This window comes from Oncorhynchus mykiss, chromosome 4 (assembly GCF_013265735.2).
Source record: "Oncorhynchus mykiss isolate Arlee chromosome 4, USDA_OmykA_1.1, whole genome shotgun sequence".
NCBI classification, from domain to species: Eukaryota; Metazoa; Chordata; class Actinopteri; order Salmoniformes; family Salmonidae; genus Oncorhynchus; species Oncorhynchus mykiss.
This window is the reverse complement of record NC_048568.1, coordinates 5,429,048-5,446,821: the sequence shown is the minus strand read 5'-3', so window position 1 is coordinate 5,446,821 and position 17,774 is coordinate 5,429,048. Positions and strand designations below refer to the sequence as shown.

At 43.0% G+C, this 17,774-nt stretch overlaps 1 protein-coding gene across 3 annotated transcripts in view; it reads right to left on the bottom strand.

The window, feature by feature from the left end:
* LOC110521032 (MAP/microtubule affinity-regulating kinase 3) overlaps positions 1 to 17,774 on the bottom strand; it is a 135,472-nt gene that overhangs the window by 105,804 nt on the left and 11,894 nt on the right. For all 3 annotated transcript variants that reach the window (XM_036975518.1, XM_036975517.1, XM_036975519.1), the window contains exons 2-3: positions 7,601 to 7,792; positions 6,993 to 7,046 (exon numbers count right to left, since the gene is read on the bottom strand). In XM_036975518.1, the coding sequence (XP_036831413.1) occupies positions 6,993 to 7,046; positions 7,601 to 7,792 (246 nt within the window). The remainder of the gene's footprint in view (positions 1 to 6,992; positions 7,047 to 7,600; positions 7,793 to 17,774) is intronic.

Here is a 17,774-nt window from a genome sequence, read left to right as displayed (position 1 = left end):
CTGCGCAGGATCGGTACATCCGAACATCACACCTGCACGACAGGTACAGGATGGCAACAACTGCCCGAGTTACCCCAGGAACGCACCATCCCTCCAGTGCTCAGACTGTCCGCAATAGGCTGAGAGAGGCTGGACTGGGGGCTTTTAGGCCTGTTGTAAGGCAGGTCCTCACCAGACATCACCGGCAATAACATCGCCTATGGGTACAACCCACCATCAACCAGACAGGACTGGCAAAAAGTGCTCTTCACTGATGAGTTGCGGTTGTCTCACCGGGGGTGATGGTTGCATTTGCGTTTATCGTCGAAGGAATGAGCGTTACACCGAGGCCTGTACACTGGAGCGGGATCAATTTGGAGGTGGAAGGTCCGTCATGGTCTGGGGCGGTGTGTCACAGCATCATCGGACTGAGCTTGTTGTCATTGCAGGCAATCTCAACGCTGCGCGTTACAGGGAAGGCATCCTCCTCCCTTATGTGGTACCCTTCCTGCAGGCTCATCCTGACATGACCCTCCAGCATGACAATGCCACCAGCCATACTGCTCGTTCTGTGCGTGAATTCCTGCAAGACTGATGTCAGTGTGAATGTCATGAATGTCACTGAATGTCACTATTGTGCCATGGCCAGCGAAGAGCCCAGATCTCAATTCCATTGAGCACGTCTGGGACCTGTTGGATCGGAGGGTGAGGGCTAGGGCCATTCCCCCAGAAATGTCCAGGAACTTGCAGGTGCCTTGGTGGAAGTGTGGGGTAACATCTCACAGCAAGTACTGGCAAATCTGGTGCAGTCCATGAGGAGGAGATCCACTGCAGTATTATGTATGTATGTATGCATGTATACAGATCAAATATCGATTCTCTGGGTTTTAAAGGCCTGTCCTTCATTTAAAAGCACATTCAATGAAGATTCTCCATTGAGCATGCAGATGTAGAATCGCAGTGGCAGGAAAAACTCCCTAGAAAAGCAGGAACCTAGAGGACCCAGGCTCTGAGGGGTGGCCAGTCCTCTTCTGGCTGCGGTTGGAAATACGAGTACACGACAATTAAGGTCAGATTGTTCTTCAAGATGTTCAAACGTTTATAGATGACCAGCAGGGTCAAATAATAATCACAGTGGTTGTAGAGGGTGGTCAGTACCTCAGGAGTAAATGTCAGTTGGCTTGTCATAGCCAAGCATTCAGAGGTCGAGACAGTAGATGCGGTAGAGAGTCAAAAACAGCAAGTTCGGGACAGGGTAGCACGTCCGTTGAAACAGGTCAAGGTTCCAAAGCCCGCAGTCAGAAGAGTTGAAACTGGAGTACCAGCACGACCAGGTGGACTGGAGGTAGCCAGGTCAGATAGTCCTGAGGCATGATCCTAGGGCTTAGGTCCTCCGGGAGGAGAGGGAGAGAATTCGAGGGAGCATAATTACATTCACACAGGACACCAGATAAGACAGGAGAATTACACCAGATATAACAGACTGACCCTAGCCCTCCCGGGGACTGAGCTTAATCTGTGTCTGGGAAACTGGCCTTTAAGCAAACTAGCTTAACGATCTCATCTATCAAACCCCATCCAGAGGGCACGGCACGTTCACTGAAACCACACTGGTCAATCAGTCACTTAACATTAGAACCGCAGGGCCTTGAGGGAACAACCCTTCAAGCTGACATTCTGACTGCTAACAGTGTAATTAATATATTTCATATATGCTATTGCTAAAATAGTCATTTGTGTTCATGAAGGTGTCAAGTAACATAATTAATTTTAGTTAAAAAAATAATAATAAAATAGCATTTTCATTCGTTTGTAACTGTAGGCGAAAACAGACTGGTCAATTATTTTTATTTGGAGTGCTTTTGTTCCAACTAGGAAACAGAAACCATATGTCTTAGAACACTGTAAAATGTTATTTTGATTTTAAAATAGTGTACAAAATACCACAAAGCAGCACAGTCAGCAAAACACACGGTCAATTTTTAAAAACAGTAGCCTAAACATCATTATAAGCGCCAAGTGTGCTTGATAAATAGTGAAAATCAGCACAAAAGCAAAAATGTCATATACACTGCTCAAAAAAATAAAGGGAACACTTAAACAACACAATGTAACTCCAAGTCAATCACACTTCTGTGAAATCAAACTGTCCACTTAGGAAGCAACACTGATTGACAATAAATTTCACATGCTGTTGTGCAAATGGAATAGACAACAGGTGGAAATTATAGGTAATTAGCAAGACACCCCCAATAAAGGAGTGGTTTTGCAGGTGGTGACCACAGACCACTTCTCAGTTCCTATGCTTCCTGACTGATGTTTTGGTCACTTTTGAATGCTGGCGGTGCTTTCACTCTAGTGGTAGCATGAGACGGAGTCTACAACCCACACAAGTGGCTCAGGTAGTGCAGCTCATCCAGGATGGCACATCAATGCGAGCTGTGGCAAGAAGGTTTGCTGTGTCTGTCAGCGTAGTGTCCAGAGCATGGAGGCGCTACTAGGAGACAGGACAGTACATCAGGAGACATGGAGGAGGCCGTAGGAGGGCAACAACCCAGCAGCAGGACCGCTACCTCCGCCTTTGTGCAAGGAGGAGCATGCCAGAGCCCTGCAAAATGACCTCCAGCAGGCCACAAATGTGCATGTGTCTGCTCAAACGGTCAGAAACAGACTCCATGAGGGCCCGACGTCCACAGGTGGGGGTTGTGCTTACAGCCCAACACCGTGCAGGTTGTTTGGCATTTGCCAGATAACACTAAGATTGGCAAATTCGCCACTGGCGCCCTGTGCTCTTCACAGATGAAAGCAGGTTCACACTGAGCACATGTGACAGAGTCTGGAGATGCCGTGGAGAACGTTTTGCTGCCTGCAACATCCTCCAGCATGACCGGTTTGGCGGTGGGTCAGTCATGGTGTGGGGTGGCATTTCTTTGGGGGGCCATGTGCTCGCCAGAGGCAGCCTGACTGCCATTAGGTACCGAGATGGGATCCTCAGACCCCTTGTGGGACGATATGTTGGCCCTGGGTTCCTCCTAAAGCAAGGCAATGCTAGACCTCATGTGGCTGGAGTGTGTCAGCAGTTCCTGCAAGAGGAAGGCATTGATGCTATGGACCGCCCGTTCCCCAGACCTGAATCCAATTGAGCACATTTCATGTCTCGCTCCATCCACCAACGCCACGTTGCACCACAGAATGTCCATGAGTTGGCGGATGCTTTAGTCCAGGTCTGGGAGGAGATCCCTCAGGAGACCATCCACCACCTCATCGGGAGCATGCCCAGGGATTGTAGGGAGGTCATACAGGCACGTGGAGGCCACACACACTACTGAGCCTCATTTTGACTTGTTTTAAGGACATTACATCAAAGTTGGATCAGCCTGTAGTGTGGTTTTCCACTTTAATTTTGAGTGTGTCTCCAAATCCAGACCTCCATGGGTAGATAAATTTGATTTCCATTGATACTTTTTGTGTGATTGTGTTGTCAGCACATTCAACTATGTAAAGAAAAAAGTATTTAATAAGAATATTTAATTCATTCAGATCTAGGATGTGTTATTTTAGTGTTCCCTTAATTTTTTTGAGCAGTGTATTTAAAATTAGTGTCGATATGACAGCAGTCAAAAATAGTCAAATATTAACAGCTCGTGCTTATGATGTCTGCATGGGACGGATTTCTTCATCCCGCTCCTGCAGTCCCACCCGCTACTGGAAGAGCTGGTCCCAAACCAAATCGCAGTCCTGCAGTGTTATTTTAGGTGTATGTGATACAGCTCACTTGTCAGCTATGGTCCCAAACCAAACCTCAGTCCTGCAGTGTTATTTTAGGTGTATGTGATACAGCTCACTTGTCAGCTATGGTCCCAGTAATTTTGCACCCTATAGGCAATATCAAATGTGCTAAAATAACTTGAGAAATAGGTGGCCCATTTTACATTAGGCTTTCAGTATTACTGGACTATATCATCCGATATACTACATGTAGTTTGGGAAGCAGAGTTGGAGACTTGCCCTTTTCTCTTTATAGCTTTTAGGAGTGTGAAGATTTTCATAATTGTTTTTCTCCCCAATTTCGTGGTATCCAATTGGTAGTAGTTACAGTCTTGTCTCATCGCTACAACTCCCGTACGGACTCGAGAGCCATGCGTCCTCCGAAACACAACCCAACCAAGCCGCACTGCTTCTTGACACAATGCCCATCCAACCCAGAAGCCAGCCGGAAGAAAAACTGTACACCTGGCAACCTGGTCAGCGTGCACTGCGCCCGGCCCGCCACAGGAGTCGCTAGTGCGCGATGAGACAAGGATACCGGCCAAGCCCTCCCTAACCCGGACGACGCTGGGCCAATTGTGTGCCGCCCCATGGGCCTCCCGGTCGCAGCCGGCTTGGACTCTAACCCAGAATCTCTGCCTTAGACCACCGAGCCACCCGGGAGACCCATAGGAGTGCGCCGATTTTCAAACAGAGCAATATGGATGATCAATGTAGTGAACTATAGCCTAATCATATTTAGGAAGTACATTTCCTTGGCTATAGCCTACTCTATTTAATTGAGGCCACACAAGCTCCTGATCTCGAAGGTATGGAATCTGAAGTGGAAGCGGCAAGAAAGATGACTTCTACACTTGCCACGTTTTGCATAAGGACATAGCCTTAGGTTGACGATTTGCAGGGAGAGACAAACAAAGAGACAAACAAAGGGGTAATCAATACTTAATGAAACGGGTGCTACGCCTGCTCACGCCTGCTCACCGTAGTAGCCTAACCTATGCACCCGTCGTTCGACGGCCCACTTTATTCCATTATCAATATTTATTTAGGCACTGTAGTAAACTACAGTCTAATGTCCTATTGAAGTTAACTGCCACGTGATTCTCCATCCATGTAGGCAGCCTACTCTATTTCAATGAGTCCACACATACCAGGCACACAACTCGCACACCCAGCTTTGAGAGAAGTAGGCTCCTGAAGTTGCCCGAGTGTGTGAATAATGCGACAAATAAAATTGTGCTATTAAACCCTTTACAATGATCTGTGAAGTTCATTTGGATTTTTACAAATGATCTTTGTAAGACAGGGTCCTGAAAAAGGGACGTTTCTTTTTTTGCTGAGTTTACATAGGAAAAAAGGCCAGTTCAAACCACCATTGGGAATTGTGTTCCCTCAGGACAAAATGCAAAACTTGTGTTGCTTTCAAGACATTAGAATGAACACTTCTCTCCGCGGGCCCTGGCTCCTATACCATCCCTGTCACCATGCCCTGAGCGAAGCTGTGGAGACTGATACTGCACCGAGGAGGCAGTCACAGATTGGTAAGGCTTAGCATGGTACATTGTCAGTCTGACTGCAGGCTGCCTAGCGCACTGCGTGGAGCCGTGGCAGCTATCTAGTCGGCACCGTTCCCTGAAGGACACTTGTGCATAATAGACGGAGCCTACTCATGGAAGGAACGGGACAGCATGGTGTCCCCTCAGCTACCTTTGCATGTGGAGGTTTGTCCATTTTGACTGAGTGATTGGTGTATGGGGCAGAGACTCTCTGGCTACTGTTAGCTACGGTTTAAGGGGGGGGGGGGGGGTTGTGTTTAAGACCACTTCATCACTCAGAGGCCTGTTCGCTTTGGTTGCCAACCCAGAAAGCAGTGGGCTCCTGATGAAGTGGTAAGCACACAGGTGGAGACTGAGAAACTAGAGAGAGCAGCATGACGCTGGCCCTCTCTCCCTCATAGTCCCTGTCCCCTCCTCTCTCTCACTCATCCCGTATCCACACAGTCTGAGCCACGGGCTGTCGATTGGCCAACGAATGGAAAACTAACTGAATCGATAGCCTGTGCTGGCTAATTATAGGGGTTGGTGGGGTGGATGAACATCATCAGTCTCACACTGGCACCACTGAGGGTCTGATCTGTATAGCTGCAAGGAAAGGCCACAGGGCAGGGCAGCAGCCGCAGTCTGGTAAAGAGCCACTCAAGGGCACCATAGTAAGGTCTACTACAGTTCCAAGCGGATCTCAGGAAATAGATAGAAAAGTATATTTGTATATATGATATTACCAGTTGACACAGGTCCTAATATTGGGTGAGGATTACTCTGCCACACAACATTGGGGGAAAAGTTCTGATGTCCAAGTTAAATAAAAGTCCAGAAAGACGCACCTCATTTGTGGCCCTTAACTCTTTTGTGGGCCAGCAGGTGTGTTTTAGCGTCTGCTCATTCCAGTTTCATCAGAGCAGAATAATAAAATGGGCCTTGAGGAGGAAATGTGGGTACTGTGTGCACTAGGCCCTCCAACCATCCAATGGGTCAATGGCCCCACTTCACTTCCCTTTCCCCACTACAGCCCAAACCCCAGCCCCTTCTCCTTGGAAAGTTGTTGCTTCTCTTCCCATGTTGGCAGGGCCAACCCTCTTCTTTCACCAGCCACCCATTTGGATTTCTCCTCCGAGGCTATTATTAGCAACCTCTGAAATTCAAGTCCACCGAGGGTTCCTCTAACAGCCACCGCTTTACCCCCTACCTCCCATCATGCAGTGGGGCACAAGGACTGAGACCTTTAAGGGGGTAGGGACTCTGCACCTCAGCTCAAACTAATGCAGAGTCCTTTGTGAAGTTAGTAACACACTCTGAAATGAAGCTAGTTATGTCACCAAGACACGTTCTGTGGTGTGTAGCACACACTATGACAAGGTGTCAAGAACTCATAGGAAATCAGATTAATTAGCTATAATTGTGCGTGTCGCTACAAAAATAGTTTCAATGGCTACTCGATGAAGGGAAGTCCCATACACTCACCTCCATCAATATAGACAAGACTGATTTTATAATACCTAATGAATATAGGGCATAAAATGTGTTTTACTAATGCTTTTCACTGCATACAGCTTTCAAAGTGGGAATATTACATGCAAGGCCTAATGATATCCCTGACATCCACAACCAGAGAATGCACTAATGTGGAAATAACGTTGGAGAAGGATGTGCACGTTTCAATAGGGAGACAATGGGTTTTTCTTTTACCTTTTGAAGACTGGTAGGATTCAGTTGTGTCTTGTCAATGATTTTAATGGCAACCTGTCAAGAAAGAGTAAAAGGAAAACAATTAATCCTGTAGCAACCACTCCTAAAGACTCAAGAATTGGCAAGCCTGTAAACGGGCCACCAATGACAAACGTGTTTCTCAGAATGCATAGTTGCAATTCTAGAGTGTGTAAAGCACTGCCTCTAGGAGAACTGCGGGGGCTGGTGGGGGTCTCAATACAATTTGCTTCAGTTCCTCTGGTTTGTTGCTTAATTAAGTTTAGTTTACAGCATTCAAAGCACAGTATATCTAGTTCAATTTCCCTATTACTCTCAGGCCATTAACTTGCATTTTGTTTGTTTCACCAATGAACAAAATGCAATTACATTGACTATTGTTATGATTAGTGCAGTGCGTTGCCCCTGGACTATTCAGGTACAGGAAGGGTGAGGTGACTGGCATTAGCAAAGCCCACAAACGAACTTTGTGAAAATAACTTCCTCCATAAAGTACAAACAATTCTACTTTACTCTATTATTTTCTAGACAAACAAAGATAATGCACTAGCAATCATGACAGGTGCCTCCGGAGTCTGATGGGGTCTCACCTCTCTGCCCGTGAGGATGTGGCGTGCCAGCTTGACCTTGGCGAAGTTTCCCTTGCCGATGGTCTTGAGCAGCCGATAGTTGCCGACGTGCGGCTGCTCGTCGGCACACGAGGCGATAGAGTTCCGGCAGCGGGAGCCCGAGCGCCCGGGTCGCGTGGTCACCTCATTGCGCCCATCAGCGTGCGAGGTGTGCTGTGGACAGAAGATAAGTCTCTCAGAGGTCATTTGAAGTTACGTGTCAAAGGACATCGACTAGAGGGGACATTGATCTTGCGCAGACAGGCAGCAGCAAAGCAGCTTAGAACTTCGACACAATCAAAAGCCAAAAGCTAGAAAAGGTAAAATGTTCCTTGCCTAGAGGGCATTGGTCAGAGCAGAACTTATCAGTAGGCATTCAAACAATCACTATGGGTAGAGCCGTGGTCTTGTGGTAACACTTCCCGGCACATGTCACATCTGGGTCATTTCATGTCCTTTCAGCAAGCAATGGCACCCACCATCTCAGAATGTTCTGACATATCAGTTTCGAACTACAGAATCTAACATAAGCATTCTGGAAACATTACTTTGTTTAAATATAATTTGATCTCTTGAGAAATGAATCTAATTGACGGCACCCAAATTGCCCAGTTTAATTGATAGGATTCATATACTACTTAATTATAGTACCTGACGTCCGATTTGGACTAAACTTTTTTCTAACAATGAACAAGATATGAGGAATCCAAAGATGTGGTAAAAAGCCATGCACGCACCCTCCCCCACCCCCCAACAACAAGTATTTAATCATACATGTTTGACACATAGTATGGAGCTGCGGCTCAGAGTACTGTTCCTTCTTCTTATGTAATGTATTCTTAGAAAAACAAATCAGTTAATGGAATTGTAATGCCATGGTCATTTCATGACATAACAGTTGAAAAGAACAGAGAAAAGTCTAAGTTGGACCTGTTTGAACTGACCTTTGACAGAAAAGACAAAGGACTTTGCAGCAGCACGGTGTGTTCACAGAGGGTCCAACGTTTGTGCTGCGTGGGGATGTTGTTCCCCCCCGGATTGAAATGGTTGGGATTATGTACCATCTTACATCCTGATATTACCAGGTTCTGACCACTAGATGGTAAGGTTCTTACTGTTAGGTGATCATTGTTTTGCTTGTTAAACTTGGAGCGGTTGTTTTGTGCCTGGTCCTGGGTTCTGACCACTAGATGGTAAGGTTCTTACTGTTTGGTGATCATTGTTTTACTTGTTAAACTCGGAGCGGTTGTTTTGGGCCTGGTACCAGGTTCTGACCACTAGATGGTAAGGTTCTTGCTGTTAGGTGATCGTTTTTTTACTTGTTAAACTCGGAGCGGTTGTTTTGGGCCTGGTACCGGGTTTGCGGAGCTTACGTATCCACCCCGTCAATGTCGCTCAGAAAATAGAAAGTGACATCCTTCAAAAGCTACAGAACTTATATTTTTGGAAATTGCGCTCAAATCCTACTGCTAGCGAAATCATGAGAATGCTCCCACCACCACACAGGTCATAAATCATGCACTATGGTGATATTCATAGAGTATTCAATTTAGATGTTTTTTTTTCTCCTGTTGACATATCATCATTGGTAAGGATTGCAAAGGATACAAACATACAGGCATTAGCACAAGTTGACATAAGGGTAAGAAAGTACTGGTGAGTAAATCATATCAGCACTGCCTGGTAATGAGGGTAGAGATTGCTAAATGTTTGAACAACGTTGAAAAGTCATTAGTATTAAAGTATGAGCAAAGCAGTCGAGTGAGCATGTGGCTGCACGCACACAAACTTGACATTGAGAAACCTTCCCACGGTATAATACCTCATCTAGAGAAACCTTCCCACGGCATAATACCTCATCTAGAGAAACATTCCCACGGTATAATACCTCATCTAGAGAAACCTTCCCACGGTATAATACCTCATCTAGAGAAACCTTCCCACGGTATAATACCTCATCTAGAGAAACCTTCCCACGGTATAATACCTCATCTAGAGAAACGTTCCCACGGTATAATACCTCATCTAGAGAAACCTTCCCACGGAATAATACCTCATCTAGAGAAACCTTCCCACGGCATAATACCTCATCTAGAGAAACCTTCCCACAGCATAATACCTCATCTAGAGAAACATTCCCACGGTATAATAACTCATCTAGAGAAACATTCCCACATTGTAATAACTCATCTAGAACAGACTTATTTCAGAAAACAGACCTTGAACAGACTCAAAATAGCACGGCAAGCAGTACCGGAGTGCCAAGTCTAGGTCCAAAAGGTTTCTTAATTGGTTCTGTTAACAGCTAATCAAAATGGCTACCCGGACTATTTGCATTGTCCCCCCCCCCCCCCCACACTTTTACCCTGCTGCTACTCTGTTTATTATCCATGCATAGTCGCAGTACCTCTCCCTAAATGTACAAATGACCGCAACTAACCTGTGCCCCCGCACATTGACTCTTTACCGGTACCCACTGTATTTAGCCTTGCTACTGATATTTTATTGTTGAGACTAGTCAGGTTCGAGGAAAAGGTCAACGGAGAAAAGTACAGTGAGATCCTTGACAAAAACCTGATCCAGAGCACCCAGGACCTCAGACTGTGGCGAAGGTTTACCTTCCAACAGAACAACGTTCCTAAGCACACAGTCAAAACAACACAGGAGTCTCTGAATGTCCTTGAGTGGCCCAGGAAGAGCCCGGACTTGAACCCGATCAAACATCTCGAGAGAGACCTGAAAATAGCTGTCCAGCAACGCTCCCCATCCAACCTAAATCAAATTTTATTAGTTGCATGCGCCGAATACACCTTAGTGAAATGCTTACTTACGAGCCCCTAACAATGAAGTTTAAAGAAGTACAGAGAAGAATAAGAAATAAACAAGTAATTAAAAAGTAGCAGAAAAATAACAACAGAAAGACTACATACAGGGGGGTACCGGTACAGAGTCAATGTGCGGGGGCACCGGTTAGTTGAGGTAGTATATACATGTAGGTAGAGTTATTAAAGTGACTATGGAAAGATAAGAGAGTAGCAGCGGCGTAAAGGAAGGGGTGGGGCAATACAAATAGTCTGGGTAGCCATTTGATTAGATGTTCAGGAGTCTTATGGGTTGGGGTAGAAGTGGTTGAAAAGCCTCTTGGACCTAGACTTGGCGCTCTGGTACCACTTGCTGTGCGGTAGCAGAGAGAGCAGTCTTTGATCCAGAAGTCAGCCCTATTTGGTAAAAGACTAAGTCCATATTACGGCAAGAACAGCTCAAACAAGCAGAGAAATTATAGGTCAGTCAATACGGAAACATTTTCAAGAACTCTGCACTTCAACTGCAGTCCCAAAAACAATCAAGCACTATGATGAAACTGGCTCTCATGAGGACCGACACAGGAAAGGAAGACCCAGAGTTACCTCTGCTGTAGGGGATACGTTCATTAGAGTTACCAGCCTCAGAAATTGCAGCCCAAATAAATGTGTGACAGAGTTCAAGTAACAGACAACTGTTCAGAGGAGACTACGTGATGCAGGCCTTCATGGTCAAATTGCTGCAAAGAAACCACTACTAATGGACACCAATAAGAAGAGACTTGCTAGGGTCACGGAACACAAGCAATGGACATTAGACCGGTGGAAATCTGTTCTTGGTCTGATAAGTTCAAATTTGACATTTTTGGTTCCAACCACCGTGTCTTTGTGAGAAGCAGATTATTTCCACATGTATGGTTCCCACTGTGAAGCATGGAGGAGGAGGGGTGATGGTGATTTTCTGGTGACACCGTCAGTGATTTATTTAGAATTCAAGGCACACTTAACCAGAGTGGCTAACGCAGCATTCTGCAGCGATACGACATAGACCCAACACACCTCCAGGCTGTGTAAGGGCTATTTTACCAAGAAGGAGAGAGATGGAGTGCTGCATGAGATGACCTGGCCTCAAGCCAATTGAGATAATTTGGGATGAGTTGGACCGCAGAGTGAAGGGAAAGCAGCCAACAAGTGCTCAGCATTTGTGGGAACTCAAACACTGTTGGAAAAGCATTTCAGTTGAAGCTGGTTGAGAGAATGCCAAGAGTGTACAAAGCTGTCTAAGCACAGAGGGATTTATTTAACACTTTTTTGGTTACTACATGATTCCATGTGTTATTTCATAGTTTTGACATCTTCAGTATTATTCTACAATGTAGAAAATAGTACAAATAAAGAAAAACCCTTGAATGGAGTAGGTGTCCAATCTTTTGACTGGTACTGTATGTAAATGTGATACCAGTTTTTTATTTTTAATACATTTGCTAAAATTTCTACAAACCCGGTTTGCTTTGTCATTATGGGGGTCATTATTGTGTAGATTGACGAGGGAATTTTTTTTAAATCCATTTCAGAATAAGGCTGTAATGTAACAAAATGTGGAAAAAGTCAAGGGGTCAGAATACTTTCCGAATGCACTGTACATCATCCAAAGCATAATTATTAACTTGACCATGCTTAAAGATATATTCAATGTGTGATTTGTTACCCATCCACCAATTACTGCCCTTCAATACGAGGCTTTCAAAAAGCTCACTGGTCGTTGTAGTGGATTCTGTGCTTGAAACGTAATACTTGCCCGAGGGACCTTACAGATGTATGTATAGGGAACAGAGGAAGGTGTAGCCATTAAAATAAAATCCTGTCAACCCCTATTATTTCACATAGAGTCAATATAACTTGTGATTTAAGCCAAATTTCACAAGCTAGCATTATTTTATTTTTTAAATCTTCACTTATATCAGCAGTTAAACTACACATGGTTGATGATATTACTAGGTTCACTAGCTTGTTCTGCGTTGCATGTAATCAATGCGGTGCCCGTTAATTTATCATCGAATCACAGCCTACTTCAACTTCGCTAAACGGGTGATGATTTAACCTCTCTTGGGTAGGGAGCAGTATTTTCACATCCGTGCCCAAAGTAAACTGCCTGTTACTCAGGCCCAGAAGCTAGATTATGCATATAATTGGAAGATATGGATAGAAAACACGCTAAAGTTTCTAAAACTGTTAACATTATGTCTGTGAGTATAACAGAACTGATATGGCAGGCGGAACCCCGAGGACAAACCATCCCCCAAAAAATGTCAGCATATCACTGTTTTCAATGACTGTCAGTTTTATTAAGGCTATCACTTTTATTGGCTGTCACAATGGCTGTCACTTTTATTAAGGCGAAATCCTCCCAGATTGCAGTTCCTAGGGCTTCCACTAGATGTCAACAGTCTTTAAAAAGAGTTTCAAACTGTTTTTGTTTTTTAAATGAGCCAGAAATTTTATTTTTTCTAGGTGGGTCCCATTTTGGCTGTAGTGTTTCCAAGCGAGTGAAGAGAGTGCGTTCTTTGGTATTTATCTCTGGTAAAGACAATAACAATTCTCTGTCTTACATTTGATTGTTTATTTACGTATTAGGGTACCTAAGGTTTGATTATAAACGTTGTTTGCCTTGTTTGGAAGTTTATTAGTAACGTTTGGGATTCATTTTGTATGCATTTTGATGGTGGGAAACTGGGTGGATTATTGACTGAAGCGCACCAGCTAAACTGAGTTTATGGATATAAAGAAGGACATTATCGAACAAAATGACCATTTGTGATGTATCTGGGACCTTTTGGAATGCCAACAGAAGAAGATCAAAGGTAAGGCATTTATTATATCACTTTTTCTGACATTCGTGGCGCACCTGCCTGGTTGAAATATGTTTTTCATGCTTTTGTATGCGGGGTGCTGTCCTCAGATAATCGCATGATGTGCTTTCGCCGTAAAGCCTTTTTGAAATCTGACACCGCGGCTGGATTAACAAGAAGTTATAATTCTGTAGTTTGAATTTCGCGCTCTGCAATTTCACATGATGTTGGCCAGGTGGGACGCTACCTGCGCATTCGCGGAAAAAAAGCACAATCGTTGCACAAATGTACCTAACCATCAATACCATCAATACACAAGTATATTTTTGAAAACCTGCATATGTAGTTAAAATAAATTAATGTTGCAGGCAATATTAAATAGGGAAATTGTCTCACGTCTCTTGCGTTCAGTGCAAGCAGAGTCAGGGTATATGCATCAGTTTGGGCCGCCTGGCTCGTTGCAAACTGTGTTAAGACCATTTCTTCCTAACAAAGACTGTAATTAACGCCAGAATTTGACATAATTATGACATAACATTGAAGGTTGTGTAATGTAACAGCAATATTTAGACTTAGGGTTGCCACCTGTTAAATAAAATACGGAACGGTTCCGTATTTCACTGAAAAAATAAACGTTTTGTTTTCTAAATTAGAGTTTCTGTATTTGACCATATTAATGACTTTACTGCGTTTGCCAGCAGCTCTTAGCAGTGCTTGAAGCACAGTGCTGTTTATGACTTCAAGCCTATCAACTCCCGAGATTAGGCTGGCAATACTAAAGTGCCTATAAGAACATCCAATAGCCAAAAGGTATATGAAATACAAATAGTATAGAGAGAAATAATCCTATAATTCCTATAATAACTACAACCTAAAACTTCTTAACTGGGAATATTGAAGACTCATGTTAAAAAGGAACCACCAGCTTTCATTGATGTTCTCATGTTCTGAGCAAGGAACTTAAACGTTAGCTTTCTTGCATGGCACATATTGCACTTTTACTTTCTTCTCCAACACTGTTTTTGCATTATTTAAACCAAATTTAACATGTTTCATTATTTATTTGAGACTAAATTGATTTTATTTATGTATTATATTAAGTTAACATAAGTGTTCATTGTTCATTCAGTATTGTTGTAATTGCCATTATTACAAATACATACATATACACAGTTGAAGTAGGAAGTTTACATACACCTTAGCCAAATACATATAAACTCAGTTTTTCACAATTCCTGATATTTAATCCAAGTATAAATTCCCTGTTTTAGGTCAGTTAGGATCACCACTTTTTACACCACTGTGGAATGTCAGAATAATAGTAGAGAATTATTTCAGCTTTTATTTCTTTCATCACATTCCCAGTGGGTCAGAAGTTTACATACACTCAATTAGTATTTGGTAGCATTGTCTTTAAATTGTTTAAATTGGCTCAAACGTTTTGGGTAGCCTTCCACAAGCTTCCCACACTAAGTTGGGTGGATTTTGGCCCATTCCTCCTGACAGCTGGTGTAACAGATTCAGGTTTGTAGGCCTCCTTGCTCGCACACACTTTTTCAGTTCTGCCAACAAGTTATTTGGGATTGAGGTCAGGGCTTTGGTCACGGCCACTCCAATACATTGACTTTGTTGTCCTTAAGCCATTTTGCCACAACTTTGGAAGCATGCTTGGGGGTAATTATCCATTTGAAATAATCTGTCTGTAAACAATTGTTGGAAAAATTACTTGTGTCCTGCACAAAGTAGATGTCCTAACTGACTTGCCAAAACTATAGTTTGTTCACAAGACATTTGTGGAGTGGTTGAAAAACAAGTTTTAAATGACTCCAACCTAAAGTGTATATAAACTTCCAACTTCAACTGTGTATATAGATATATATACATTAAAAAAATGGCAGATTAATCGGTGTCGGTCAACCTCTAGCTGTGACCTCTTGGTCAAATTGGGCACTGCTGTCATTTCCTGCCCAGCATGTCATATGGGCCAACCAAAACCAATCTCAACCCTCTGCCAACAGTGAATGGGGCCCTGCAGGGTAAACAATATACCCTCATATTTATGTAACTAAACATTGTATTAACATGTGGTTACATGGGAAATGTCATTATTTTGTTTGGTGACAGACTTACAATGAACAGGGGTCACCTTAAAGCATTAAGAAATATCTTGCTGCGTTTTGTAAATGCAGATCTAAAAATGATTCGTATTGTCATTTCTGCTCAGCATCAAACTAATGCTGTGCTTCGGTTGCTCTTCTCCACTGGGATGTGGAACGGGAATCCTATTAGCAGACAGCCTCTGACATGTAGCTACTTGTCTCTGGTAAAACGCAAGATGAACTTTAAACAAAACATTTGGAAATGTAGCTGGCTACATTCTTTGTATAATAAACATTAGAAATACGATGGCCATGCATCGTTTTTGGCAACAACAAAAAAATACCTTGCTATTTCATTGTAAGCTCACTTAGTTGTGTGGCTAGCCAGCCAAATAGCGTTGTACTTTGTTGTCACGTGATGAAAATGAAGCTATTTTCAGCTGAATGTGTTGTATCTTCTGTAAAGGAAGACTATAGTTGCACGCCCCTGATCACTCTATCGACGCAAAACAATTGTAGACTTTCAATACGAAATGCAGCTCTGCTTTTTGAAAATGCAGATTTCTGAACTCTAACGCGACCCTGATTAGTTGACATGCATTGGTTTCAGTAGCTAGGTTTATTCAAATATTGTAAAATCTGCATTTAAAAATAATAAAAAAATTCACATTTCCATCCAACTGCCGTTTTAAGCGGAAAAAATGGTTTGCATTATGAAAATATTACAATTTTCAACTCTACAGAATGGTTTTGTCACAAAAACTGTTGCGATAAATGGCATACTTGCCCGATCTGGTTTTGGCGCATGCGCTAGACAACAGTTCACTGATAAAGTGGACAGGGAATGTTATTTGATGAGTTTATGGATAAAAATATTTTTTTTAAATCAATTACGGTCAAGCACCTATCCTTATGTCACCAGCATCATTCAAATGACAGCCTACCCTCAATATTTATTGGACATTTGCATGAAGCTCATCACCGTGCACATAACTTATTTCATAACGTATTGTGGTTATTACATCTGCCTATAAACTCTGCACTTTTTTTATGCATGAAATGGTTGGATGGAAACCGGTTTACTGTTGAATGAGAAAACATAAGATGACGCCAAACGCTTCAGCCTCAGTCTACATTTAAAAGACACACACAAAGAGCATCGTTGTAACAGTGTGGCAACATTGACACACTGCTGGGATGTTACTGCTGTGAAAACAACCCCTTAGTCTGTGGTTTCTCCTTTTCAGTCACAACACTTTCTATTTGTCTATGACCAAGTGTTTCATAAGACAGTGTCTGTTCAAAAAACACAAACAAAACACTTCATGGGGGGGTAATATTTTTGCCACTTGTGTGCACAGAGATCTGTGCCTACAACTACTGTGTTGTACCCGTTTTCCCCCTCCTCACAGATTAGGCCCATTTTAAATGCTAATGACACCAGCAACCAAGTAGCTTACCCTCTATCAGGGTTTCTGTCAGGAAAATATGGTTTCATTTACCGGAGACGTGAGAAATTCACCAGACACATATGCATTGCGTGCGCAACTTGATTAGAGGGTCCATCCCACAGCGCTCAGAAGGACTGAAAATCACATTTAGATTCGGGTCATTTATCTTAACAGAACATGCACGTCGAGGATGAAATGACATGTCTTTACCACGCACTTTGAAGATGTTAGAATAACTGTCCACATGGATTTTTCCTCAGCCATCAAGACGAGCAACAAAAAGCTACATTGCTAGCCTATGCATAGGTAGAGAGTGAGTTAAGTTTGGGGAAACATTTTCACCATAAACCTTTATAGTAAAGCATGCCATGTATCATCGCATTTGCAGACATAAGTAAAATAGCCTACTATTTGTATTATGACGAGTAGATTGGATGATAATCATAATTTAAGCCAATAATATATCTCAATCACTGTTCGCAAAAACAAGATTGTTCTTATGCATGGCTGAGCGTGTATAGCGTAGAGGCCTGGGATATAGGCTATATCAGATACGTTTCTTCATTCTTTGCACAGGAAAAAAAATGTAATGCAATTCTACTCCTTTATAGGAATGGGGACATGATCAGACTTTTTTTTGTAATACGTCAAATTACAGCGTGGCCTACTCTGTTGACAATGACAAACAGATCAATGAAAACGACCTTGACAATGTAACAGGCCTAAGAGAAGGGGAGACACCAATAGAATATGACGGCCATCAAAACTGGAGGAGGAAAAACGAAACTGAAGTGGCACAACAATGATAAAGAATGAATATGACCAACGCGCACTCACCGGGGATATGGCCGATGCTCTCCGCTGATGACAATAAGATAGACCTACTGTTTTTCGTTCCATTAAGTTGATCATTTTGATAACTAAAAGACAGATGAGTATTTTCATTGTCTTCTCTT